The sequence below is a fragment of the Bacillus rossius genome, chromosome 3 (genome assembly GCF_032445375.1).
Source record: "Bacillus rossius redtenbacheri isolate Brsri chromosome 3, Brsri_v3, whole genome shotgun sequence".
In the NCBI taxonomy this organism is placed as follows: Eukaryota; Metazoa; Arthropoda; class Insecta; order Phasmatodea; family Bacillidae; genus Bacillus; species Bacillus rossius.
In genome coordinates, this window is record NC_086332.1 from 40,996,318 (window position 1) to 41,023,439 (window position 27,122).

At 40.6% G+C, this 27,122-nt stretch overlaps 2 protein-coding genes across 12 annotated transcripts in view; one reads left to right on the forward strand and one right to left on the reverse strand.

Annotated features, from left to right (window-relative positions):
• LOC134530562 (probable beta-hexosaminidase fdl) overlaps positions 1-25,852 on the reverse strand; it is an 82,359-nt gene extending 56,507 nt beyond the window's left edge. For 2 of the 11 annotated variants that reach the window (XM_063365506.1, XM_063365503.1), the window contains exon 1: positions 25,691-25,852. Coding sequence is in view for 3 of the 11 variants with exons in the window: in XM_063365498.1 (XP_063221568.1) it covers positions 20,981-20,993 (13 nt within the window). In the remaining 8 variants the exon portion in view is untranslated. Of the gene's footprint in view, positions 1-3,230; positions 3,322-11,680; positions 11,856-20,980; positions 21,092-24,979 lie in introns of those variants that run through there. The other 9 variants (XM_063365500.1, XM_063365501.1, XM_063365498.1 and 6 more) reach the window with 8 other exon arrangements.
• Positions 1-27,122, forward strand: part of LOC134531430 (uncharacterized) — a 112,886-nt gene that overhangs the window by 74,047 nt on the left and 11,717 nt on the right. The window lies entirely within an intron of this gene.

Genomic DNA, 27,122 nt, shown 5'->3' on the forward strand with positions numbered 1-27,122 from the left:
GCTGCTTCTGTCATTGGTTCTCTGTTAATCTGGAGGACTGAGGGCCAATTAGAGACCCTCACTCATAGAAATGTCGAATCACATGCCACCCAGTCGAGACGACTCACAAGTGAACAGCCAATGAACAGTTTGTATTTGCCCGAGTGTGTAGAGGATATTGGAGTCTATCCTGGAGGTCATTGAATCCGCGAAATTCACGGGTCTCTAATAATGACTTAAAGTCACGTTACATTTGACTAGGAGGCTCTATGTTATATTTCTTAAATGTCGGTGGTCAGCCACCCACCACGCGGCCTGAACCAATGGAAAATGTTCATGTACTGAACTATGGAATTCCGCCAGTGGGCGACTGTTAGACAATGAACAGCTAAACAGTTGTGGAGTACACGCAGGTGTGTATAGTCTCTGCGCGCAGTGGCAGACGAGAACACGGCGGAATACGGCCGCTGCATTTACATTTCCTCGCACTCGCGATTGCGTCAGCGTGGGCAAGTGTTATCGATTGGGACGAGTGAGAAAGAAGGAGAATGCGAGAGCTGGGAAAAGTAACTTTGCCTGCGGTGAAGCCGAGGAAAACAGCTTTCCTCCGGCCTCGACCAGCTAGCGATAGGCCGGCCCCCGCGGTGCTCTGAAGTGTTACAACGAATACTGCTTGTTCATTGGCTGCTGGCTGTGTTGTGGCGCTCCTGTGCCTGACTGAAAGAGTAATTAAATTTACTAACCTACTATACGCTGTACGAAAAATTCATCATACAAAAGGCATTGTGTTGTTGGAAAAATTATTGCTTACTGAAACGAGAGCACATTTTAAATTATGTCCTCTTTGACTAAGATTCACTAAATTAAACAGGGAAATGTAGCACTCACAAAAGAAATCCCGTGCATCTAGTCACTTTAATCTACGTGCGGTATTTTGACTAATGTAAACATTTTAAAAATTGTAACAAATAAATAATAGTTACTTACGAAATATTACATTAGTTGTTTAAAAGCTAAAAGTTAAAAGAGCAATCAGTTTAAATACTGTACGAAGTATAACATTGTTTCAGAAATAAAAGTGTCAAAAAATTTATATTTAAAGAAATGGTACAAGTACGCAACGTTATGTAAAGCCTTTGATGTAAAGGACCCATCGCTCCCCGTGACGTCATGTGACGAGCGACAACCGAGCAGCGGAAATGTTTCCCGGGAGGAGAGGCGCGCCACGTCACGCCGCCCGGACAGGCTGCGCGCGCACACAGCGCAGTACGTGATGACGTCACTGCCGTGAGGCCCGTTCAGGGACATCTCCAGCCGCTACAGTCACTCGCACTTTGTCCAGGGGGGGGGGGGGGGGGGGGAGAAACTCTAGTTGCCGAGACTGAAACCTAGTTTACTTGCAGATTTGGGCCCATCCGCTAGATAGTGGCTTTCATTATACATTACTAACATCTGTATTGATTGTGAGAATTATGCATAAGTAGGGGCAGGCATTTTTCGCGAAAAGATCTGAACACTTATTAGACTGCAACAAGGTATACCCGCACCTGTGGTTTGTTCCTTGTGATTGGCGGCCGTCTGCGAGAGAAGTCGTTGCCTTATTTGACCGACCCACTCAGGACGCGTTTACTTCCGCACTGAATCACTGTGATTGATGTTGGTTACAATCGATAAGTACCTGGGAGGAACACACCCAATCACGAAACACAGATGATGCTACAGTGTTTTAACTTTCATCTAGTCCCGAAATCTTTTCGCGAAATCTGCATGCCCCTATGCATAAGTAAGGCATATTTCGCGAAAAGATTTCGAGACTCACTGAAAGTTAAAACAGTGTAGCATCGTCTGAGTTTCGTGATTGGGTGAGTTTCTTCCAGCTACATGTCGATTGTTACTACACCAATCACAGTAATTCAGTGCAGAACGAAACGCGTCCTGAGTGGCTCGGTCAAATAATGCAGTAACTCTCTCGCAGACGGCCGCCAATCATAAGGAATAAACCGCTGGTGCGGGTATACCTTGTTGCAGTCTAATAGTTCAGAATTTTTTCGCGAAAAGTGTTTGCCTCTATGCATAAGCCATAAACTATTATCAGGCAAACAAACTAGTGAAATTTAATTCACTTTATATTGCTAGCCACACATGGTGTGGTGTGGTATACCTACCATATAGATCTGAAGAATTCGTGGAATTAATTTGCGATAGGCTAGAATCAAAATACGTTTGCCTGTTTGCTGTTTCAGTGATTGGGCCACAATTTATATGAAGGACTCTGGGCCAACTAGGAACCTTCAGCAAAGTATGTATTGAATCACGAGCATCCCAGGTAACAGGAGTCTAGAGTCAGTAGTAATTTGCCCGAGTGCATGGAGGATCGCGGAGTCTATCCTGTAATTCATTGAAATCGCGAATATCTCCAGTCTCCAGCTATACCAGAAATTTTGCATCTCGTACTAATTTATATAGAACACGATTTTTTAAATTAAAAACATTAATAAGTGTTTCTCGCACATATAAAATTTCTGTTATTAATATTAAGCAATTAGTCATCAAGTAGTTGAATTAAATTTATAAACCTAACATTTTTTCCTTTGCTAGTACTTACGAGTTACATAGAACGTGGTAATGGACCCACCCAACAGATAGCGACACATGTCGTGCCAACAATGGTATCAGTTTCCACTGTAATAATCGCACTTCTACATCTATCTGCATCGTTGTTCTATGACCCAGGCGCGCAGCTCAGACAACTAAATGAGGCGCCGTTCTTTCCCCTTCGGCTACGCGTGAATAAACACCCGCGCCCGGGCTCAGTGACCTCCAGGATAGACTCCACATACCTGTTCACACTCGGGCGAGTGTCGCCTGCGTTATTTGGACGTTAATCAGGATTTAATTCTACTTTATGTTGTATAATATCAAGAGTAACGTATCTACTTTGTTTTTAACGGAAGGATATTTTTAATGCAGGTAATATTATAAATCTTGTTAACATACACTAAACAGCATCGTTGGTAACAACACTCGATCTAAAACACGCAATAAATATAAATATAAAATTAATCGTGACAAAAAAATAAATAAACGCGCACTCCATCTTTACGAGTTTTCCGAATCTTCCACACAGACGCATCAACAGTGGTTACGGATTTCCGTTCATCGTATTCCGTTACATTTTCACAAAATTACTACTTACTAATAAATGCCGTAGAACAATGGCTAAGATGTTTGCACATCAAAAAAAGGAATACCTGGTTGCGTTCCTGTGATATTTGAATCCTTTGTTGACGAGATGCCGCAGCTGTCCACGCGGGAATCTTGCCCTGCCTCGTGACGATATTCCTGACAACAGCACATCCTGTTCAGCAGCCTGACACGCGCGACTCTTACAGCTCTTACTGTCGGGTGGCGGAGCACCTTCCCCCCCCCCTCACAATAACACAGAACCCTGCACCATGAGTCACCTCGCCAGCTCGCTCTCCCGCCTGTTTCCCTTCAGACCCCGAGAGCAGCCGGAAGGTTGGCGCTACGTCCTGTCCACTAGGCAAGCAGGAAGAAGAGTCGCAACTCAATGCTAAAACTAACGCTCTTATTTGCTTTGCAGATCAGCGTACTGTGGGGCATTTATAAACAACCTATTAACCCAAAATGTCGTCAAAATTATCTCAAGTAAAGTTTGGCAACCTTGGATCTTTTTGTGATCGTTCGCTGCTGGTAATGTTCACCATTACGGAACGACCAAAACACTATGTTAAAATGCGTTATCTTTTTTGTTTAAAAAAAAATTAAAAAGTAAACAGCGGCAAAGTACGAGTGTTTGAAATCATAACTTCAGTTTCAATTGCAAAAACAAATACACACGTGCATCCGTCTGCAAATGTGCACATGGCAGCCATGCTTATTTCATCGCTGCCAAGATAATTCAACACTGTCAAAAATGCTTCCAAGGTATAATATTTTGCAATTATAATTAATATTCCACTCTCGTTAATACACCATTCATAAATTCTGAACTAATAACGTTTCTAAAATTACTTTTTATAATTAAGTTATTATGTTTAACAAATTTCTATGTTTTCTTTATATTTCAAACACTTAGTTTTTGATGTTAGCATTTCTCAACCGCGCAGTTTTTTTGGTGGTCATATTCCGCCTGACCAGCAGCAAACCGCAAACCCCCCCAACCAGTCACGCCTGGTCGAGAGAAGATAGGGAGCGCTGAGCTCGCCTTGCAACACGTCATCGTCCCTAAGCGCGAGGCAGTGAGCTGGCTCGTGGTAGTTGTCTGAGTCTCAGTTGGGTGATATTACAGCGAAATTAAGAAACATGAAAGTCTTCCTTTCATATAAATTTTCCACTCGATAATTATTGCACATGATTTCACATACTAGCAAAAAAATATATATAACTTACAATTCAATTTAAACATGAGGGTAAAACTATTTATTGTATGCAAAATGATCTCTAAGGTTGCTTAAAATGAGACATCACTCAGAAATGCCGATTTGGTTTTTAGTCCCATTTTGTTATTTGTTTGGTGATTTACAATTGCAAGTATAAAAACGTACATGTACCTTTAATGGACCGGTTTTAAACATGGTCCGCTAGTCGCGATTTTGCTGCAAACACTTGCATTCGCATGGATCTTCCACAGACTAGTCTTGGATGTGCCCTCATCAATATGTGTATTAGTAGTCAGAGTTAAATTAAATTTCAAGCCTTAGGTAGATCATATTTAGGTACAGGTACCTTAAGGGCCCCGCCTACCCCGGCACGCACATGGTGTGCAGAGCTTCAGGGAAAACCACGCGAATACAAAACTACTCAAGATATCAGAGTGGGCTCTGTTTACGAAAAGCATTTAAGAATACGCTGAGGGCCGCAAAGTAGGCGTGTGTCCGCATTGAGTTTTTAAACTGTATTTTTAGACGAGATAAAATGGCTAAAAGAAGTGTTTTCAGAGGAATGAAACAACCGGTACAGATTCTTGAAAGTACTTAAGGGACTTGCATCACAATATTATCTACATTTCTCCGCCACATAAAGTTATGGCTAGATCCCAAATTTCATAGTTGCTCCGTGCACGACGAGAAGACTGCGCGCCAGTCCAGAGGAGAAACCGCGCTAGAAGCACCAGCGAGCGTCGCGCTTATCATCCCGCCTCACTAACACACATACACCCCTGACGAGGCGGGCCCCTTAAGCTCACAAATGCGCAACCTCAAATACAATAAAAGTAAAACACAATAAACACAAAAAAACACTCTTGTGCAAAGAATAGGTGTTGAGGTGTTGTTTCCAAGTCCTCGCAAATTAAGTCCTCGCCACTTTGTTATCTCCTTGATAATAACCGGTATTACTCCAAAAAGGTTGCTGTCGGTGATGTTCCGCGCAGCTGAAATACTCAAATCTTATCGCGTTAAGTGTTAGTTGGCTCCGTTAGCGGCTGGCACTGGCTCCGTGACGCATTGTGTGTGTGTACTAATGTACGCGCGTTAGAAGTTATACTTCTTTTTGATTTAAGACACTAAACTATTTTGAAAATTATTGAAACAAAAATTAATTATTTCATTTAGTAAAACAATCGAGATAAAATTTAATTAGTAATGAAAATCAATAAATATGCTGAATGTGTGTTTTAATTTATTAATTTTAATTATTTAATAAATAATATTTTTTTATTTTAATTCAAATAAATTATACATACGGGGAAATAACCTCTTCTTAAATAAATACAGTTGATAAAGTTTATAAACATAATTTATATAACTAATATTCATAACAAATAAATATTTTAATTTACCAAATATATTACAGGGTAGTTCGGCACACCAATACGTTTGGTATGTCCCCTAATATGGGTCCACCAACTTCCTGAGGAAACTTCGTTGCATGATGTGCGCGCATCGTTAAAATTCACTCACATCATTTTTCCCATGACGTGCCTAAAGAAGCATATATTAAAAAAAACATATAATTCAAAGTTAAATAACACTATAATCAAGAATCATTTAGTTTCATGCGATCCTAATGAGTTAGTTGTAGGTTTTTTCACGGCATTTTGGCCATTTTACGAGAGTTATTTATGTCATTAATCCCCAGACTGGCTTAACCTAATTCCTCATATCCTCCTATCTTAAAGCCAATGCCTTTTTCTCTGACAAGACATCCTACATCCACCTATAATCTGATGTTACCCTCCAGTTTATCTCAATTTCTTTTTTTTCTTTTTTTTCTTTTTTTCAATTTTCACAACTCGGGCTGACTTAAAATACGTTCTACTATTTCTCCTTCACACAGACCTGCGCCGGCACAAAGCTTCAGCTAGCGCGTGCTCGTTGTCGCCTTATCTACGCACCGACTTTCTGACCTTGCCTCTTTTACACCTCATTCCAAAACCTAGACACATAAATAAGTGTTTTACCATAATGTACAGAAGTTTATTTAATACACACTAATAAAATATTTAAAATTATTAAATTTATATAAATACTACGTTACTGAAGTGAATCTTCTTTGGGTGCGATGCAAGTAAAATTTCAAGGTAGAATTTTAATGCAACGTTTTCGTGAAACATTGTTGTGGAACGAATTTTTTTTTCTAACCTAACTAATAACTAAGTGTATTTGGAAGGGGTCTGGGTAGGGAAGACTCTTAAGTGCGTCTCAGGCCGAAGCCTATACGCTCTAAGCATGCAGGTTATGAACCATGCAGGAGAGGAACCATGCATCATGTGCTAGGAGGGGATTGGCCAGCCATGGCAACGTTTTAGCCCTGACTAACTCCCCTCACTGACTATTCTAGGTTAAAAACTAGATAAGTTGGGCCCAGGTAAAAACTGCATAGACACAGGGAAAACCCTGACCACTGAAATGCGGGATGCAAAATTCCATGCATTAATAACAAACAGGTTAGTTACAGGAAACAGAAGGATGGTTCTGGAAGAAGAGTTGGACAGAGTAGAAAGACTACTATGCAAATGGGCGGGAGCTTGGATATATTTTCCGCATTTGGTTTGGTGGCACTGGTTGTTTCGGGGGCGACTTTGTCGTTTCCCACCAGGCTGCCAGCCAGCCTAGACTAAGTTAAGAAGGGGAAAATACGTGTACGCTGTTTAATTTAAGCAAATGTAAAGAAACATTAAATTAACATAAACATAAAAATTTAAATATATGTTTTGTTTTGTAGCTTTAATTTAATCGTGCTTTTTCGCGAGCTGGTGCATCGAGCTTGCACTCAGGAGTGGACAGAGTCTCAGGTTGACCGAAGTCGGTTAGGAAAATTATCCAGTCCTTCATCGCGTGTGGAACGAATTTTTTTTTTTTTTCCTAGCCTAAGTTAATTCTAAGTGTGTAGGGGAGGGTCCAGGTTAGGGGAGGACCTAAGTGTGTCTCAGGCCGAAGCCTATACACTCTACCATGCGGGTTTTTAACCATGCAGGACAAGGGCGCGTGCATCATGTGCTTATTGGGGTTTATTGGCCAGCCATGGCTGCGATTGGCGCCATGACTGACGCCCCATTGGTCGCCTAGCTTAAAAGCTAGCTAAGTGTGACCCAGGTAAAACCTGCATAGACACAGGGAAAACCCTGGGCCGGTTCATGCGGGGATCAATTAACATGCATTAAGCAAGCAGGTAACTACTGGACAAGAGGAAGAAGGGTCCAGGTAAGAAGAGTTGGAGGGGCTGAAAATCAACCTTGGTGGAGTTGGGTGCTTGGGCCTTGCGGCCCGCATTTAAAGTTGGGAGCTCCTGGGTTATTATTAGCCAGGGGCGCATGCGCCCCCAGGGGCGGGCGACTTCACGTCAGCCCAGCCACAGCTGCCCAGGCAGCCACAGTGAAGACAGAAGCGGGCAGACGAGCCAGTAAACCGGCTCGAACTGCTGGCTCTCGGAGCGAAAGGCAGCCTGACGTTGCGCCATCTTCATCTTCCTTCTTCAGGTCAACAGCAGTACTTTTCAAGCCAGGGTGGGGGGAGGGAACCAACCTCGCCACCCAAAATCCCCGAGACGGTTTAAGGTCGCGCCGCTCGAGGCTACTGCTGCCACACCTACAGCAGCCCCAGCTGAAGGTTCCTGATGTCTTCCTTCAGAGTTCCGATGCATTTCAATTCCGTTGCGCGCGCAGCAGTTCACAGCTCCGCAAGTTCCAGCCCGCAGTTCGTCTACACTTCGCATTTTTTCAGCACATCGAGCTCCCCTGCGGGCCTTCGCCGACGAAGCTGCTTCCTGCCACGCGCCGAGCTGCATTCAGGCTACCTTTCACACCGACAGCCGTAATAACGACTCCGCAGGCCGGCCATTGGTCCGCGGACTGCTATTGGTTATTCACAGCCACCCCAGCGAGATTGCAACTCTCGAGCTGGGCTCCCGTATCCGCCACCCGCGGGACGCGGTCGGTAGCAGTTGGCGCTGCTAGGCCGCCCCCAGCACGCACACAAAACCAACACGCACTGCCAGCCTTCGGTTACCCAATAGGTCGCAGGGAACTCCCAGCCAACAGCCCGCGAGAGAGATGCGCACGCCCCGAGAGACGACCACCGACTGGAACGAATTCTCAATGTGAAAGGACGGAGAATCGGTTACGGACGGTGCAGAGAACTTGTCGGGCCCCGATGCCTTGACAGGGCTGAAGAGCTCATGGACAGACAGTACACGCGCCATTGGACGCGTCATGGAGCTTCTCCGCTCTACGGCACTGTGTAAAGAACCTCTACTGCGTGGCTACAACAGTCTGCGACTCTGAGGCGAAGCAATCGGAACCAACTGCTGCGATTTTGTTATCTCCAGCTTTACTGCTTGTTGCGTATTCCATCTTTATCTTCAACCGTAAAACGCCGATCGTGAAACACTAATGCAGTAGCTTATAAGTCGGAACTTCTCACACCGATGAAAATATTTTTACGACCTATGTGGGGAGAAAACTTTGTTCGTAAGGGATAGCCCAATTAATGTCTATTACAGTTGTATTAATTACCAATATTAACATTATTAATATATAATTGTAGTTCAAAATGTCCAAACACAAATCACTAGCACTTAAAAAAAAAGTTTATTCTCAAGTCACTCAATGTCTGCCGAGTTCCGCAGTTGGTACTCCTCACTGGAGCTAGGCTCAACAGTGGTTCGCCCCTTACCACGTGCCTGTCAACACACACAGTCTCGCGCCACTCGGTCGCCGCACTCTCACGATCCAGTCGAACTCCGAGTTGTGCCACTCGCAGGGTGGCGAAGGGGGGGGGGGGGTTAGTCCTCTCACCCTCTTCGTAGATTTCGCACTTCCCTTTGCTCGCGGAACTCTCGGAACTCGCGTGGAGGCCGGCGTCGCGGCTTAAGCACATCAGGGGCGTCCTTCTCGAACCAACGAGAGCGGCTGTGACGAGTCGCGTCATCCCGGGCCGACCCGACGCCCGAAACATCGAGAGAGGCGGTGTTCATTCTCGCTACTCCGCGCGGCGACCCGCGGAATTCCCAAGGCCTCTCAGCGATAGATAACAGCGCCGATTCAGGACGATGCGCGGGGAGCGGAGTGGGGAAAGGGGGTAGCAACGACCCTTGTAATCCGGCCAGGCATACGTGGCGTGCCTTAAATCAGTGTACGGCACGTGACACGGCGCGTGACTCCATTTGCCTTGCAAGGGTGCCAGCCAGCTCCGAACCTGGCATTGCGGTCTGTTCTTTCGCTTTCGTAACAATAATGTTGGGAGAGAGAAAGAGAGAGAGAGAGCGAGAGAGAATCACACACTGCAGTGCAGTTAAATTCAAAAGACTCTTAGGGCGGGATTCATAGTCGAAGGCTTGTTTGGCGAATAAGTAATACTTTATAAAGTAGTGCTTATTCTTCAAGTAGTACTTATTCCAGCAATGAATTCATAAACCTATACTTGACGAAGTAATACTTGAACAAGCACTACTTATATTTGCCATGCTGTACTTGATGAAGTATCTCAAAAAGTAAAGGACGAATTTTGTGCCAACGTAACGCAAGCAAATATTCTGCTGTAAATACATAGTTTACATGTTTGAAAATAAAAATGCCCACGTTTCAAACCATATATGCGATTAAAATAATGAAATTAATAGGTATGTAAGATGATATTTATACTTTATTTGATAGTGAACTTGAATAACATAAATATGAACATGTATTAAAAAAGAATTTACAACTACATAAATATGTTTTTAATGTTTGTGTTGTTAAATTATGTTGGCCATCTTGTGTCTGTGATCTATATAGAGGTGTAAAAGTAACGAAAAAAGCGTACCCGTATATATTCGTTACTATAACAATTTATACTCGTTATTATCGTATCGTTACGTTACTCGTTACTTCTGAAACCGCATATGCTATGTTATGTTGCAGCAACGAATCGAGTCGTATTGCGTACGCGTACTGTACGCCGCGTACAGTATGACGTCGCGTAAATAATAATAAATAAAATATAAACAATTAACAATATTTGATAATTAACTGTTTTTGTTAACCAAGAAACAATAAAATCTCATTAGAGCGGCTTTTTTATATTATCTCTTTTACGATAAGAACAAAAAAACGTGAAATTACGCGATAATAAAAAACAAAAACATACATATTTCTAATTTGTAAAAAATACTTTCTTACGTTGTTTCTGTTCCAATCTCAAACTTTGTCTACACACACACAATACATTTAATAAACAGTAAAAAACTTGGACGACGAATTTCCAAATTATACTTTACTTAATAAACAAACATCGTTCTTTGTAACGTAAATTCATCGAATCTGCGCGCGCATGCGTAAAACATACGAAAAATGCGAGTAACGAGATGCAGCCGAGTGTAACATTTCGTTACTCGTTACTAGATGGCGCACCTGTTACTCAGTACCGAATACATACGGTTTGCTACAGCTCTATATCTATAAGCGGGTGAAGTTAACCACGTGGTAGCGAAACAACACACTAGCTGCAGAAGAGGTTATGTACGTAGCCTGTATTGTTTACAAAACTAAGCGGCAACTATTTGTTTCGTTTCTTTTCCCCAAATTTAATTTGGTTACTCTCTCAATTTTAATTTAATATATGGAAAAATTAACGGGAATTAATACCTTACATAACCTATTCCTTACAACAAACAAATCCGTACCAGTACTTGAGTCACCTAGATAGCCGACATCATGAAGTATTACTTATATCAATGAATAAGCATGGCTTATTTGATTATGAATACTTGCGAAACAAGGCAAACTTATTTCATGACTGTGAATTCGTATTGAGCAGCACTTATTTGACGCAGTGCTTCGTGAAGTATTACTTTAAGTAGTCCTAAAGCAGTGCTCTTTTTGTTCGCTATGAATTTAATGCCATACTTAAGCATGCATATAAGCAGTACTTTTTTCAAGTATTGCTTATATCACCACTATGAATTCCGCCCTTAATTTTTGGTTTAGTTTCTGAATTCTCATCTAGGTGAAGTAAAAAAACACTCATATAATTATATTTATGTCATGAATTAGCAAGTGCTATTGACGTTTAAATCAAACATTTAAGGCTCTCGGAATTTAAAAATGTGATGTTTACTTTCGCCTATGAGTATAAATGAAAATTTTTAAGTATACACGTTGAACGTCTCTTAAGGGATATGAAAGAGTGAACTGAAAAGTGCAGTGTTCAGCGGACAGCGGAAGCTGAAAGAGAGGTCGAGGGAGCCACGGGCATGTTACCTGCGCGTGTTCCGTGGCCTGCAGTGCTGGTTCGCCGACTGCCTGCACCTGACTGCTTCGTTCCCTGCACTTGCACCTCTCCCCTCGCTACCCGCTTCTCGCCAGCCGCCTTATCTCGCCCCCTTATCGCCGCTCGTGATAGCGCCTGCGCAGGCCCGTCCCGGGACAAGATATCATCTGGACACACACTTTACCTCACACCTACCAAACCAAAACCTTTGTTTATTTTCTATTTAAACATTTTTAATATGTTTTAGGGTTTTATTTAATTATACTTAAAAATTTGTATTTTATAAAATTAATATGTATTATTTTTGTATTTGATTATATATATTTTATATTTAATACAGTATTTTATATGGTTCATGCAAGCACAAAACTTGGATGATAAATTGGTAGATGATTCATCAGTAATTGTTGTAATTTGTAATTTGTAACTATGTAATTTTATTTTTTTATTCCTAGATATAACTTACTATACGTAGGTTATGTCTCATGGTTCAGTGTTAGAGAAGTCCTACACGCCTTAACTGCGCGAAACTGAAGTCTGAATAAACAAACGAATAAATAAACAAAACACCTCATATCGCTACCACATGTTAATTCCTCTATTCCAAACACGTTCGATTCCACTTAGACGGTAAATAAATTGATTTCATTGCAGTCATTTCATTTTTGATACATCCAAAATTTGGATAGTACGAGAAATATTGCCAGTTTTTAAATATTTGCCAATATACATATATGTATCTCTCTTTCAATACAAATAATTCTGTTCATCTGCCCTCCAACTTTTTTTTTTTTTTGCACCCTAACACTTCGATATTCAAGTGAATATCTATAGTAACGTTACTCTGCCAGTTTAGCGCCCCACACCCACCCCCACCCCCTTTAAAGGCGACGCCCAGGGCACAAGCCCCGTCTGCCCCCCCCCCCCCTACAATTCCCACCAGTTACGTCCCTGCGTCTGTAGTGAGTCACGTGCTCAGAGTTCCCCACTGTTGCCACAACATACTACCAGAATTATTTACATTAAAAGATATTATTTTGTACATCATATTTCATTATAATAAGTTTTAATATTTTTGATATTACAATTTTTTTTATTTTTCTAAAACCTCAAATTAGTGCTAATTGACTCTTATCATTGCACGTGTATTTATTCTGCAAGAAAAATAAATAATACAATGCTAAACACCAATCATTATCTCACACGAGAAACTATTTGTAACAGTCGGTCACTGCTTTCCATTTAATGAAGTGGTATGCTCAAACAGAGATTAAATGTTTAATATTAAATTATTAAAAAAAAAATTGTTGACAAAAACCGGTCGCGTCTGTTAGTTACGTCTGCTTAGAAGTAAAAAAAAAAAAACTAATACTATCATGATGCCCTTAATGAAATACAAGAAAATGTATATTCATACTTCTAATTCAAATTTTTCTTTACAAAATACAATGTTGCAGGTATATTTTTCAAATTTTCATTACACAGAGATTAAGCAAGAATGCAGATTGAGTATTAGCTGTGAGACGTGGTCTTTTTTTTCCCCAATTTTTTTTTCCTGATTTTCACATATCAATATGGCGGAGTTTATATTTTTATCAGCTGTTCTATCCTGATTTAATAACTACTGTAGTTAAGCTGCTCGGAAGAAAATTAGATCAAAATATTACTGGTTAATCTAATATATAAAATTCTCGTGTCACAGTTTTCGTTGCCATACTCCTCCGAAACGGCTTGACCGATTTTGATGAAATTTTTTGTGCTTATCCGGTATCTATGAGAATCGGCCAACATCTATTTTTCATACCCCTAAGTGATAAGGGTTGTCCACCCCTAACATTTTTTTTTTAATTTTTGCACAAAATTTTTATTTTATTTTTTTTTATAATGTGGCATTAAACAATTCATACAACCCTAAATTTTCACCCTTCTATCACCAACCCCTAATTTTTAATAGAATTTTATATTTTTTAAACCCCGGTCGATAGCTGATCAATTAACACTTGATCAACCTTCCCCGCCTACAGCTAGCTTATAACCTTTATTAACACATAGACCCCATATTAATATGAAATTCCATCCCTAAGGGAGTTAAAAAGTGATAATTTTATTTTCTAACAGAAAAAATCATAGGTCATAGATATACAAATAGTGAGTGAGTGTCATTTCTTTATGTCTGCCACACGATCATACACATAGTAAGGTCTGGCAAATTCATATTTTTCTCCTTGGTGAGACCAGCCCGCTTAGTGGAGCTCGCAGTGGCTAGCAAAATAAAGGCGCTCATAACAGTTTTGTTCTTAACTTCGTCATTAGATAGAGTTAGTTGCCTTGAATTTTAAACGCACCATCGTTTGATGCGTTTGTCATGTCTTTAATTTTCGTTTGTTTGTGCCGTATGCTTTCCTATACCATTCATCCAATTGCGATGAAATTATGGTGAGTTGTTATGCGCATGCCCGTGAAAGTTTCTGATACGGTATAACTATTTTGCAAAAGTTGGAGCACAAATCGTTTAAAAAAATGTATTTATTTAATATTATATAGCGGCACTTCGTCTGTTTTTGTTGTATAAGTGCGCACGCATGACAAAATATATTTAAATATAAAATAGAGTCAGATATATAGTGATATATATAGAGTGAGATAGAGAGAGACAGAGAGATAAGTTGAGATAGAGCGAGGCATAGAGAATGAAATGGGTTAGATAAAGAGATATATAGATGTATAGAGCTATATAGAGATTTATATATAGACGATATAGAGATAGTGTGAGGTATATATGTAAATATGTATATATAAAGAGATAAATAGCGATATAGAGATACATAGATATATAAAGATGTAGATAGAGATAAATATATGTTTATAGAGATGGATAGATGATTTGTATATGTGGAACTACTTCAAACATATTACAAAACAAAACTGAATGAGGCATTGCAATGCATGCCGAGCATTAGCTATATAATGGAATCTTTTCAATATTAGTAATCTCTTATTTTTAAGCTTTTTTCTATAGTGCTTTATAGAGTCTAGACTACATACAGACCACCAATTTTTAGATATATACAGGTAAATAACTATACACTGGCAGAACGTCTGTCGGGATCTGAAAGTGATATAAAATATTTTGCACACTTGACATTCAAATTAAGAATACAATTACTAACTACATCTGATTTCGAAAAAGGTACCCTTCATCCTGTGTTTAGCCCGGGCAACGCCGGGTACTGCAGCTAGAATTTCCCTAGAAATAATTTATATGGCAAAACAACGTTTGCCGGGTCAGCTAGTCTTATATATAAAATTCTCGTGTCACAGTTTTCGTTGCCATACTCCTCCGAAACGGCTTGACCGATTTTGATGAAATTTTTTGTGCTTATCCGGTATCTATGAGAATCGCCCAACATCTATTTTTCATCCCCCTAAATGTTAGGGGTAGTCCACCCCTAAATTGTTTTTTTTAATTTTTCGGACAAATTTTTTTTTTTTTAATTTTTTTATAAAGCGGCATCAATAAATACATTCAACCCTAAATTTTCACCCTTCTATCACCAACCCCTAATTTTTAATAGAATTTTATATTTTTCAACCCCGGTCGATAGCAGATCAATTAACACTTGATCAACTTTCCCCCCCTACAGAGAGCTCATTACCTGGATTAACACATAGACCACATATTAATATGAAATTCCATCCCTAAGGGAGTGAAAAAGTGATAATTTCATTTTATAATAGAAAAAATCATAGGTCATAGACATACAAATAGTGAGTGAGTGTCATTTCTCTATGTCTGCCACACGATCATAAACATAGTAAGGTCTGGCAAATTCATTTTTTTCTCCTTGGTGAGACCAGCTCACTTAGTGGAGTTCGCAGCGGCTAGCAAAATAAAGGAGCTCATAACTGTTTTGTTCTTAACTTCGTCAATAGATAGAGTTAGTTGCCTTGAATTTTAAACGAACCATCGTTTGATGTGTTTGTCATGTCTTTAATTTTCGTTTGTTTGTGCCGTATGCGTTCCTATACCATTCATCCGATTGCGATGAAATTTTGGTGAGTTGTTATGCGCATGCCCGTGAAGGTTTCTGAGACGGTATAACTATTTTTCAATAGTTGGAACACAAATCATTTCAAAAAATGTGTTTTTTTCATATTATATAGTGACACTTCGTCTGTTTTTGTTGTATAAGTGCGCACACATGACGCAATTTATTTAAATATAAAAGAGAGACAGATAGAGTGATATATATAGAGTGAGATAGAGAGAGACAGAGAGATACGTTGAGATGGAGTGAGGTATAGAGAATGAAATGGGATATATAAAGAGATATATAGATGTATAGAGCTATATAGAGATTTATATATAGAATAGATAGAGATAGTGGGAGTTATATATGTATATATGTAGATATAAAGAGATAAATAGAGATAGATATATACATATATATAGAAGAAGATAGAGATAAATATATATTTAGAGAGATGGATAGATGATTTGTATATGTGTAACTACTTCAAACATATTACAAAACAAAACTGAATGAGGCATTGCAATGCATTCCGAGCATTAGCTAGATAATGGAATCTTTTCAATATTAGTAATCTCTTATTTTTAAGCTTTTTTCTATAGTGCTTTATAGAGTCTAGACTACATACAGACAACCAATTTTAAAAAGTATACAGGTTAAAAACTATACACTGGCAGAACAACGTCTGTTGGGATCTGAAAGTGCTATAAATTATTTTGCACACTTGACATTAAAATTCAGAAGACAATTACTAACTAAATCTGATTTCTAAAAATGTCCCGTTCACCCTGTATTCAGCCCGGGCAACGCCGGGTACTGCAGGTAGAAATTCCCTAGAAATAATTTATATGGCAAAACAACGTTTGCCGGGTCAGCTAGTATATATATATATATATATATATATATATATATATATTAAAAGTCTCAAATGAATCTTCATAATACAAATGTAATGATGTGAGCTGAAATTTTTCTCCAATTTAACCTCCAGTACAAGGACAACTGATACTTTTGTAAAAAAAAAAAAAAAACCGCAATATTGGTACGTGCAGTACACTGAAATCCCCTTCCCCTTTTGGCTTCGCCCATCTCGTCTATAATCGGACCTTATACTCCATCTGTATATTTCCCTACTCTCTGTCGTTACATTATAAAGTAGTGTCTGAAACTTTTGTGCTCTATGGCGTACGGAACAGTAGCAGCAGGTATGGAGTATGGTGCATAGGAAAGACTGCAAACTACGGACGAGACACGCCATAGAGGCGGTGTGGGTCTCACGAGCGCTGAACTCCAACACTGGAGTAGTGGTCTTCAGGCTTGCGTTGAATCAGTTTCCCCAGTCAGAGAGAGGCGGGCCACTAGTTACCGTGCATATTGTACTGTCAATGTGATTGCGATGACTGATTTCTATTCTCTCGGCGATTTTCTTTCGTTATTTTACAAAATGGCAAAAATAACACAATCAAATTGTTTACATTTAAATTACACGTAGTCCATATTTTTTTTTCTTTTTAAAATATTTTAACCAGTATAAGTCAAAGTTTGTAAAATAACTTCTCACGTTTAGAAGTTCTGTTTCAAAACTAAATCACATCAGAACGGAAGAAAATAATTTAATAGCAACTTTCAAATTGGACTTCATACTCAGGAAAGCAAAAACATTTTACAAAAAAGAAAATACTCATGTCACCTCTTTCCCAACACATGGCACAGATTTTTGTTAATTGATTAAATTAGGATTTTCAATGCCTGATTATGATTAAGCAATTCAAAACGCATGTACCATATGAACATTAGTTTTGACTTGATGTTTGTCATGTTCGTAAAAGAGCTGTCCACAGATGTAGGTGTATCGAAGAGTGGTGCTACGAAAAGACCATGATTTTGGAGTTAATAAAGAGACAAGGTGTTGAACCAATCACGTGCAACAGTCCGAAAGACGAAAGACTGTAAGGTTGTTATCAGCCAATGAGCACACTCGGTGGCTTGCCTGTACATGGAACAGTTGAGTCAGGCTCGGAAAGAAAAGAATCCGCCGAATATTTGTGGCTCAAAGCCTCATTGGCCCACTCAAGCTTCTTTCGCCGCAAATGCAGCCAATAAGGAGAGAAGCGAAGTCAAACAACCCAGCGAATTTCGTTGCGACACATAAAACTTTCTCTGACTATATCTACTCGATTGAAACACGACTGTCGTTAAAACCTAGCTTTGGTACGGCGATTGCCAAAAGCTTTTCTCCATAAAGAAACTTATTTATTTTAAAACTCAATTGTGAACAAGAAAGTGGACAATGCTGTGTTATGTGTAGGGACTGGAAAAATTAGCGGTGTCAATGACCTCCAGGATAGACTCCGCAATCCCCTTCATACTCGGTCAAATGCCACATTCTCATTGGCTACTGACTTCTGAGACCTGTTAACTTGGATGCTTGCGATTCGACACTTCTTTGGTTGAACGTTTTCCATTGTCTCAGAGTCCTTCAAATAAACTATGAGCCAATCACAGAAGCAATATGAAGGTACGTGCGTTTGGATTCTAGCATAACGCGAAATCAATCCGCGAATTTTTCCGTTCTCTTTATGTGGTTACTACATTTTTTACTTGTCATACAGATGTACGGCAATTGTTTAGAGGCTGAATTTCGCGTGAACATTTCACTGCTGGTCATTCTGAACTGCTACTCTCATTACTGGTCAAGATCGGACGGAGGAAGACGCTTTTCTGCGAATATCACGCCAATAATCTTGCGACTACTGTTCTGAGAGGCGTATTCGATTCGCCTGAACATCACCACGCCATGTTGGACAACATTCTAGCATTGGAAATTTTTCGCGGAGTACAAATGTCTCTATCAGCGGCGCAAGAACGGCAATTTAATAATTTACGTTCTTTTTAGCCTTCGACTTGTAGGAGAGGCCTTTGACTTGTAGGAGGGGCCTTCTTCCGCGGGAGAGGCATCGCGCAAGTAGACATTCTGTGCCTCTGTCGTCACTGCGAAGTCCGTGCGTCTATTTTTAGCCGCGGACGGATGCCGACGGATCTCGTCACACAACGGACGTCTTGTCGCACAGCGACAGCTGCTGTAATTGTGTTCTCCAAGCCAGACCCGGGCGTAACTGGCTGCGGTGGTTGGCGCCGGTGGTTGCGAACTCACGAAGCTTCGTTACTGTGTTCTAATGTTCAAAATATATATTTTTTTTATTCTGTGTTTTCACTATAGTTTTTTTTTGTGGCATGTGTCAATTATTATTTTAATTATAAATTAATAAACAAATGGAAGACATTTTCAGTATATTATTTTTTGGGATCGTCGTTGGGCTCTCAACTTCGAATATTGCCCCAGGCTAGTTCCAAAACGTTAGCCTACATGAACTCGCGCCGTGACGGGAATAGCGCCATGAATAAATTGCAGTTTTGACTGTGGGCTATATCAAAGGAACATGTTGAACAAAAGAACATAAGAACCACGTTCCAAAACAAGGGAGGATTTGTTCTGTTCAGATACGGAAACAAAGAAGAAAATAAGGAGGCATTTAGAATTATGATTATGATGATGAAATGAAGTTACTGTTTTGGTTTTCTTCTTCTGCGATATGGAGGGGTTGAGAACCAAGGAAGGAAACTTTCAACAAGTGACAAACACCTGACCCGACTGATAATCAAACCAGAGACCTCTGATGGTCATCCTCGAGTCCTTACCACCATAGCCCAGCTGATATCGCTGGTTTCCTGCCTCTTGTATGGCATAATCATGCCTTCAATATTTATAGAGTTTGGTAAAGTCTTCATCCTACCTATCCTGGACTTGTTGGCATTGATCTCTGCCAATCGATTTTGTAAATAACTTAACAAAATTCACATCGAACATAGCTTATTTTTCACCCGTTTCATCTGACCACGTATGAAGACAGATAGTTTATACAATTTAATCGGCTTCTTGACAGAATGAAAACTGTTCGCCAGAGCTAGAATGTATTGGCTGGAATACAATGTAGTAGATCTATCAGAACCTCAAAGCAGTGGCAGATTCAAGAGGGGAAACTTGCAGGAAAAATGGAATGCTGTTTATTCATACCAACATTAATACATTTGTCCAAGAATATACCGGAAAAATGTTTCGTATCATTAATGAGAAAGTTATCTGAGCCTTTTTCAAGGAATTTATTATCACTATGAAGTTCGCAACACTGCTTTGTAACTATACTGTATATATGGTGGAGTATATCTTTAATGAGAAGTTCATGCTTTGTTTCAAGGAATTTATCAATATTTATTTGGCAACACTGCTTGGTGATAGTTTCACACACTGTAAAGGCAAAAAAGCATCAGGACCGTGGCAGTAAGTGTTGTTTCGGTAAACCGTTTTTTGTGAGCTGTTTGACTGCAAGGATTATTGCAGCATGGTTTTAAATACGTTACAAAACTGACAACACACTATTGATAATACATATTCTCCTTCCTAGGTTCCAATATTCTCGGTAGCGCGGTGGCAAAGCGCGCGGTTGTAACATTTAAGGAGTAATATTTACGTGGTTCAAACATTGTCACTGGAAAACTTTTCACATTTTCTAAAACGATAAATTACTAGATTATACAAATTTGACTTTAAGAAAATGTGTTATTAATAAGTTTTATTTGTGTATCTATCTAATTGCTGTAATATTCTTAAATACATAGCTCAGTTCACTGGCTTGATTATTTCATTATTTCATTTTCATAACTTTTACAGGAATTACAAAAAAAGGTTTTACAGTCCCATATGTATCATTGTTTGGATTTTTAATTAAACTCTATTGGAGAGTAGGTATATCTCCAAGCATTTAAAACATATGTCGTATTTATAGGTTAAGCTACCTAGATTTTGTATCTAGCAGGTTTCGAAGCAATCCAGGTGAATAAAATTTTTTTGTAGATAAGTTGAAATTACTCTCCGTTTATTTCCCCAAGACCTTTTTAACGCCCCAATCATTTAATTCGGCTTGATTTGAATGGTTTTAAAAATTTTAGGTTAATGATTTTGAATTTTTTTTTTTGTCAGGTTGGTATCATCAATATGCCTAGGTATTCTATATTGTATATTATATTCTATGACCGAGTTTCCACGAGCAGGTTTTAGTCAATATTGATCTCTGTTTTCGGAAATAAGTCCCCGACTTCCATATATGGTATTAGTAACCGGAGGGCAAACCCCCCCATGACTGGACCCGGCCCTGCCTCGAAGAGCCGCTGACTGCGGACGAGCAGGGAGATGGTACTCACGGTCATGTGGCATCTGGCGACGAGGCCGGGTGGCCGCCGCTGATAGCAGCCTCTGCAGACACTTCCGGCCGCCGTGCTTCCGGGGGACTCTGCGGTGCCCCTCGCCGCCGGCTGCGGGCAGAGGGGACCTCGCTGTGACCTTAGAATACATATACTGTATAGAAGTCGCCAGCCCAGGTTAACATTTCTAATACGGTTTTGAGGTAGTTGGTTAATTCACCGCCGCAATCGCCACCATCTCTAGGGCATCTCTAGCGGACAAGTGTCGAACTCTTCAAACACCCCTTCCCCCTCCCGTTGAACGACCTTGAGCTGCAGTGAATGTTGGGCCGGGGGTGCGGGGGAATGACAGCGGGCGACAGTGCTGCGCTCTAACGTGCAAATAACAACCTAAGACGATACAGGGCGTTCCGGCAGCGCACTGCAGCGGTGAAGTTCCCAAGCTGCTCATCATACGCTTCTGAAAAACGTAGAGTAAATCCTATCCACTCGCGACTTCTGTACAGTATATATATTCAAAGCTGTGACGACCGCGCTCGCGTGTCCCGCACTCGCGGTCCGCCCGACGAGGGGTGCGCTCGCGGCTCAAAGTAACTGGATGGTCGTCGAAACCACGCTGGATCATCACTTCTTAGCTCTGGGTCCTTCTGTGAGCAGGGTAAACCCCCCTGAAGCTTTTGATTATCCTAGTGAGTTTATCTTCAAAGAAAACTGACTGCCTGTAAATTGATGAAAACATCATAAATATTTTAAGAACATCCTTGGATTCAATTAATCAATAATTAGAGACCCGGAAATTTCGCTGATTCATTTACTCGCAAGCTAGAATGCAAACCTTCACGCTCTCGCACTGTGTTCATGATTGGGGCTGCAGTTGTTTGGACACGCCCGTCTACGACCGTGAGCCAATGATGCCCAGCTAGGAGAGAAGTCGGCGAATCAGGTAGTGCCAAATAACAAGGATAAAAATGTCCTCGCTAAGAAATCAACCAATGGGAAAGTAAACATGGGGTCGAGCACACCTATAACTTTGAAGTCTATCCTGAGGCCAGAAGAATCCGCGAAATTTCCGGGTCTCTACTCATAACTTTATGGTGACAATTTTCAATGTAGGACTGTAGTTGTTCCATCCCACCCATCCACATGTCTTTAGTTTGTCGCTCTGCGGCAATCTATTTTGATATCCCACTTAAAAATATTATATATATATTTTTTTAAATTGTATGATGTTTAATGTACTTTTTAACTGGAAGATGGCTGCAACAAGGTACGCCGAAACGACGAATTGCACGAACGTGGCCTTTACGTAAAAGCTAAGAAGTAGTTAGCGACCATGGCCGCGACAACCTGCGATGTATATTTTTATGCTGTATTTCAGTATGGTAACAAACATATGCTAATTATATAACACTTTTGGTCAGGTTTATAATATTAGTAATGCGTTCATACTAATGATACGAGCTACTAACCATTTTGTTTTGTCATTATCTGGTAATCCGTACCACTTAAATCTTAAATCTCGTGTCTTATATTCAACATATTCCTTTAATGAACTCTAAATCTTCAGAATGATATGGCGAATGATTTAGATGGTGAACCACATTTTCCCATAACAATGCCGAAGCTAGGATTTGGTGAATGAGAAGGTTCAGTATAACCACTATATCATTGTGTTATGAGACATTTTTATTCATTCATCGCACTAATATCTCAGGGAATAAATTTTTGGAACTCCAATATTTACACGCATAATTTTAATTAATGAATTTGCTTGATGTAATAGAAATTTAAATTTAAAATTTGGTTTTTAGTTAATTATTTTTAATATTTTGCTCTGAAAGCAATTGTTTTATTTCACTAAAAAAAAGTCATAAATATAATAATTTTATTAAATACATGAAAGACACGTACCAAGTATGTATAAAAGACGTGCTTACAGTAACGCGCGTGCAAACCGGCATTAGACTACTTGTAAGCACATTGCCAGCCGCTTCTGAGTATGAGGTTTGCCGCGCTATACACTAGTGTAGCCCACTAAGAATTTAAATTATCGTTCCAAAATAATCTCCTTTAACTTAATGCAGTTAAGTGGCTTGTAATTTTATTATCCTAGCTTATTTTAATTTTTTTTTCCCCTGGAAGAAAGTGTCCGGTCTCCACGGACCTACCCAATGGCTGCGTGTCTACTCATGACCGCTGCTGTCATTTCGATTTAAATTTACATTCTGTGGTTTAACGGGAAGGATTTTTCTAGTAGTCAGCCTCGTCCGGTCGGGTTGTAAGCTTTGAAAGTCGCCCGAGTTGAGATCAGGGAATGTTTGTTGTGAATGTTGTTTGGCGTGCTGAACTGGGGCAGACGGCGGCGGGGAAGTCGTAAACCCGCGTGCCGACGGGCGGAGCTCGCTCGATCTGCGGCCCGGGGTCGCTTTCACTCGGCGGCGCGGGAAGAGCGCTGGGTCGCGGCGGGCCGGAGAAAGTCGAGTAGAACAGCACGCGTCGAGTAGACCAGCACGCGTGTAGGCTGATCAAGTGCTCGCCGCTCGCCCTCCAGTACGGTGCGCGCGATGTAAACAAAGAGCGATGGTGATTCATTGCGGAGGAACGGTCTGCTTGTTACTGACATACACTAGGCCAATACCGGACGGCTCTATATCAACAACACAAGCAAGAGGTAGTGTGAAAAATAACCTAGCGGCAAGAGGTGTGACAAAATAAATTTTTTTAGATATATCGTTACGTTGTATATTATATTTTCTTGTGCCAAACGATTCACTTATTTTTAAGAAATTTTAAGCAATTGAAGTTTATTCCCCCCTCATAATTCTGTATAATTATTAAATAAGTTTTCTAAAAAATTATAATAAAGATATTTCCGTTTTTTTAATGTTTGTACATTGTTCATCCTGGGCATGCCGTCTGCCATCTATCTGACTGACGTGAAAACAACGCCAGGTTTTCACACAGAAATCTTGGAGCTGTCCGGTATTAGTCTCTAGTGTATTTGCCAATAATGTTACTTGTTACATCCTTGCTAGCCCTGAATGGCCAAGGAGGAGGGCTAATTAGAACGCAGATAGTGTGCTACAGATAGAGAGCGGGAAATATTCGCGGATTATTTTCACGTTATGCTAGAATATAAACGTATGTACCTTCGTACTGCTTCTGTGATATGGCTCACAGTTTATCAGAAGGACTTTGAATCAATGAAAAGTCTTCAAACCAAAGAAGTATAGAATCGCAAGCGTCCCAGTTGACAGGTCTCAGAAGTCAGTAGACAGTGAGCAAGTGGCATTTGCCCAAGTATGTAAGGGATTGTCCTAGAGGTCACTGGAACCGCGAATTTTTCCAGGCCCTTGCCCTCCCCTTGAAAATAACTGCGTCGTGTTAGAAATATGTCTTCCATTCAACCACAAGCATGTAAAGTTACGCTCTTTTGTAAACTGTATTGACGAAAAACTAAATTCGCAATACATCGCCATCTCATTTGTTTATAAGTACGAGTGGAGAACCCATCATTCCACGATGTACGAGTGTGGACTCCGGCTGTACTCCGTGTTCACGCACTTGTTGGACAAACTGTCCATGTGCTGCCGCTGGTAGAAGACTGTCTCTTCTTTGACTTCGAAAACGCGATATTCAACATCAGAGGGATAAATGTTTACCGTTACCTATAGAGGTCTTCTAGGGAGTGCCGAAAAGCGACGGTACAAGCACGCTATAGAATTCTAGTTCAGAGGAAACGCAAAGACGTATGTCGGACAGTGTGATCGCACGGTGGTTTAATTTAGGATAAACTTCAGTGTCAGGTTCATCACGGGGAAAATAATGCAAACAACACATCAAATATTTTCATGGGAAATGTGTTTGTTACCCCCAATTATTTCAAGTAAATCATTACACGACAGAAAACTTGAACTTTGTTCAAGCTCCAACTTCAGAGGCGTATAACAGTTATTGGAAGCATTTTAGACCATAAGTTGTAATGTGTTTTCAACTTACTTTGCCGTGGTGAACCTGCAGCTGAAGTTGGTCGAATTCAATCTGAGAACGTGAAATGGTAGGTTAGTTCTCGGACTATGAAGTGCTTCAAAAGGTCACGTGCTTTTGTTAAAGAAACTGATCTTTTTTTTGTAATTTGAAGAGTTCGTTTTAATGTATTTTAACAAAATACGTAACTGAAATGACACGCGTGCATTTATAACAGTTGTAGTTTCTTCTCGCTCATGTTAATCCAAACAAAGTTTTGTTCACACGCTATTCAACGTCCAGTCATCCAGCAACTGAATTTACATTGGTGCGGTGAAGTGTTGAATGAACTCATATTAACAGGCATATACATTAGAAGAAAGAAAGAAAACGCTTCACATAGGAACACATTTTTTTTTAACGTCTAACGAACCGTCACACGCGTTTTTGACAGTTCTCTCGGCGTACAAGTAAACATTGTAACAGGACAATATGGGAAACACTGGCCAATTAGCATCGGCGAAGCGCGAGACACTTTTTCCAATTATTTTCCACTTCACGCCGCAAGATGCCACTACTGTAAACTAGTATCGCGCACTTGAGAACATAGGTGCACTCCACGCCGCCGGATCTCGCGTATTTCTAACGCAGTTTTTTTTCCCCCCGTACTGTCCCTGTTACAACATTTGGTATAGGAAGCGGTTCGATGCCGACACCACAGACGTGACAGGACGCGGCACGCACCTGGGCTCTCGGCGACCAATCACGGGCGAGCGAGCGGCAGTCACGTGACGTGGCTGCGGGCTGTAAGCTTCTGGCCGCCGCGCCGCGCTGAACTGAGCGCGGGCGTGTCGTGCCGCGGCGACGTCTTCCGGCCCCTCCTCCCGCAGCTGTCTCCCTCCTCTCTCCCTCATCCCTCACTCCGACCCTCCGTCCTGACGAGACGTGAGCTCTCTCCTGCACGCACGCCAACACGCGCTCTCGCCCGCCGGAGAGACTCCCCTCCCCTCGCCGGCCATCCTCGTGGCCAACACCATGTCTGCCTAATGACTAGGGACCAGAAAAATTCTCGGGTTCAATGACCTGCAGGATGAACTCCATAGTTCTACGTACACTCGGTCAAATGTCACCCACTCATTGGCTGCTGTATTGTGAGACGTCCCAACATAGCAGCCTGTGATTCGATAAACCTTTGGTTTGGGTGTTTCTCATTGGCCCGGAGTCATCCAGGTGAGTTGTGAGTCAATAGCAGAGGCAGCACTGAGGTATAACTATTTGTATTTTAGCCTATCGCGAAATGAATTCGCGAATTTTTCCGGTCTCTACTAATGACCAACAACAACCTCGAAGACTTGTTCAAGAAGATGAACACTAGAGAAAAGAACTGCACCAGGAGTAGAACTACTACGAACATGATGTAATAGGAGATACGGTCTGCATTCTGTTTTAAGAAAAATTGTTCAGTACAGTATAGCAATAAGTAGAGACCTGCAAAATTCGCGGATTCATTCGGTGATAGGCTAGAATTCAAACACATATACCTCTTAGACAGTAGCGGATTCAGAGGGGGGCTAAGGGGCTCAAGCCCCCTCCAGAAGCATCTGGGTCCACTATTGTTTTAGTGTTTGCCTTGATAAAGCCTAGCCTCAGCTGGGTCAAGCCCCTCCCAAACCAAAATCCTGGATCCACCACTGCTCTTAGATAATTTTGCTATTGGCTTACTGTTCATCTGGACGAACCTCAACCAGTTATAAACCCTCAACCAAAGAAGGGTCGAATCACAGACAAACCAGCTGAGACGACTTACAAGTCGGCAGCCAATGAACTTGCGTTATTTGCCCGAGTGTACAGGGGTATGTGCAGTCTATCCTGAAGGCCATCGAAACCGCGAATTTTGCAGGTCTCTAGTAATAAGAAACAGAATCTATGAAGCAAGTGGACGCTTATAAAATTCCTGTCAATGAAGGAAGTCTAAGGCTGCTCAACGGACTTGAAGAATGATTTAAGCATATATTTTGACAAAATACAAAACCGCTCTCTAAATGGTGCGGCAGTTTGCAATATAGTCTATGCATATATGTGTGTCCTTTGTGCTGCTATTATAAATTTATTATGTGCAAATATATTTATGCATGAATTAAAAAGGTATAAAAATAAACTATAAGTCTGAAACAAT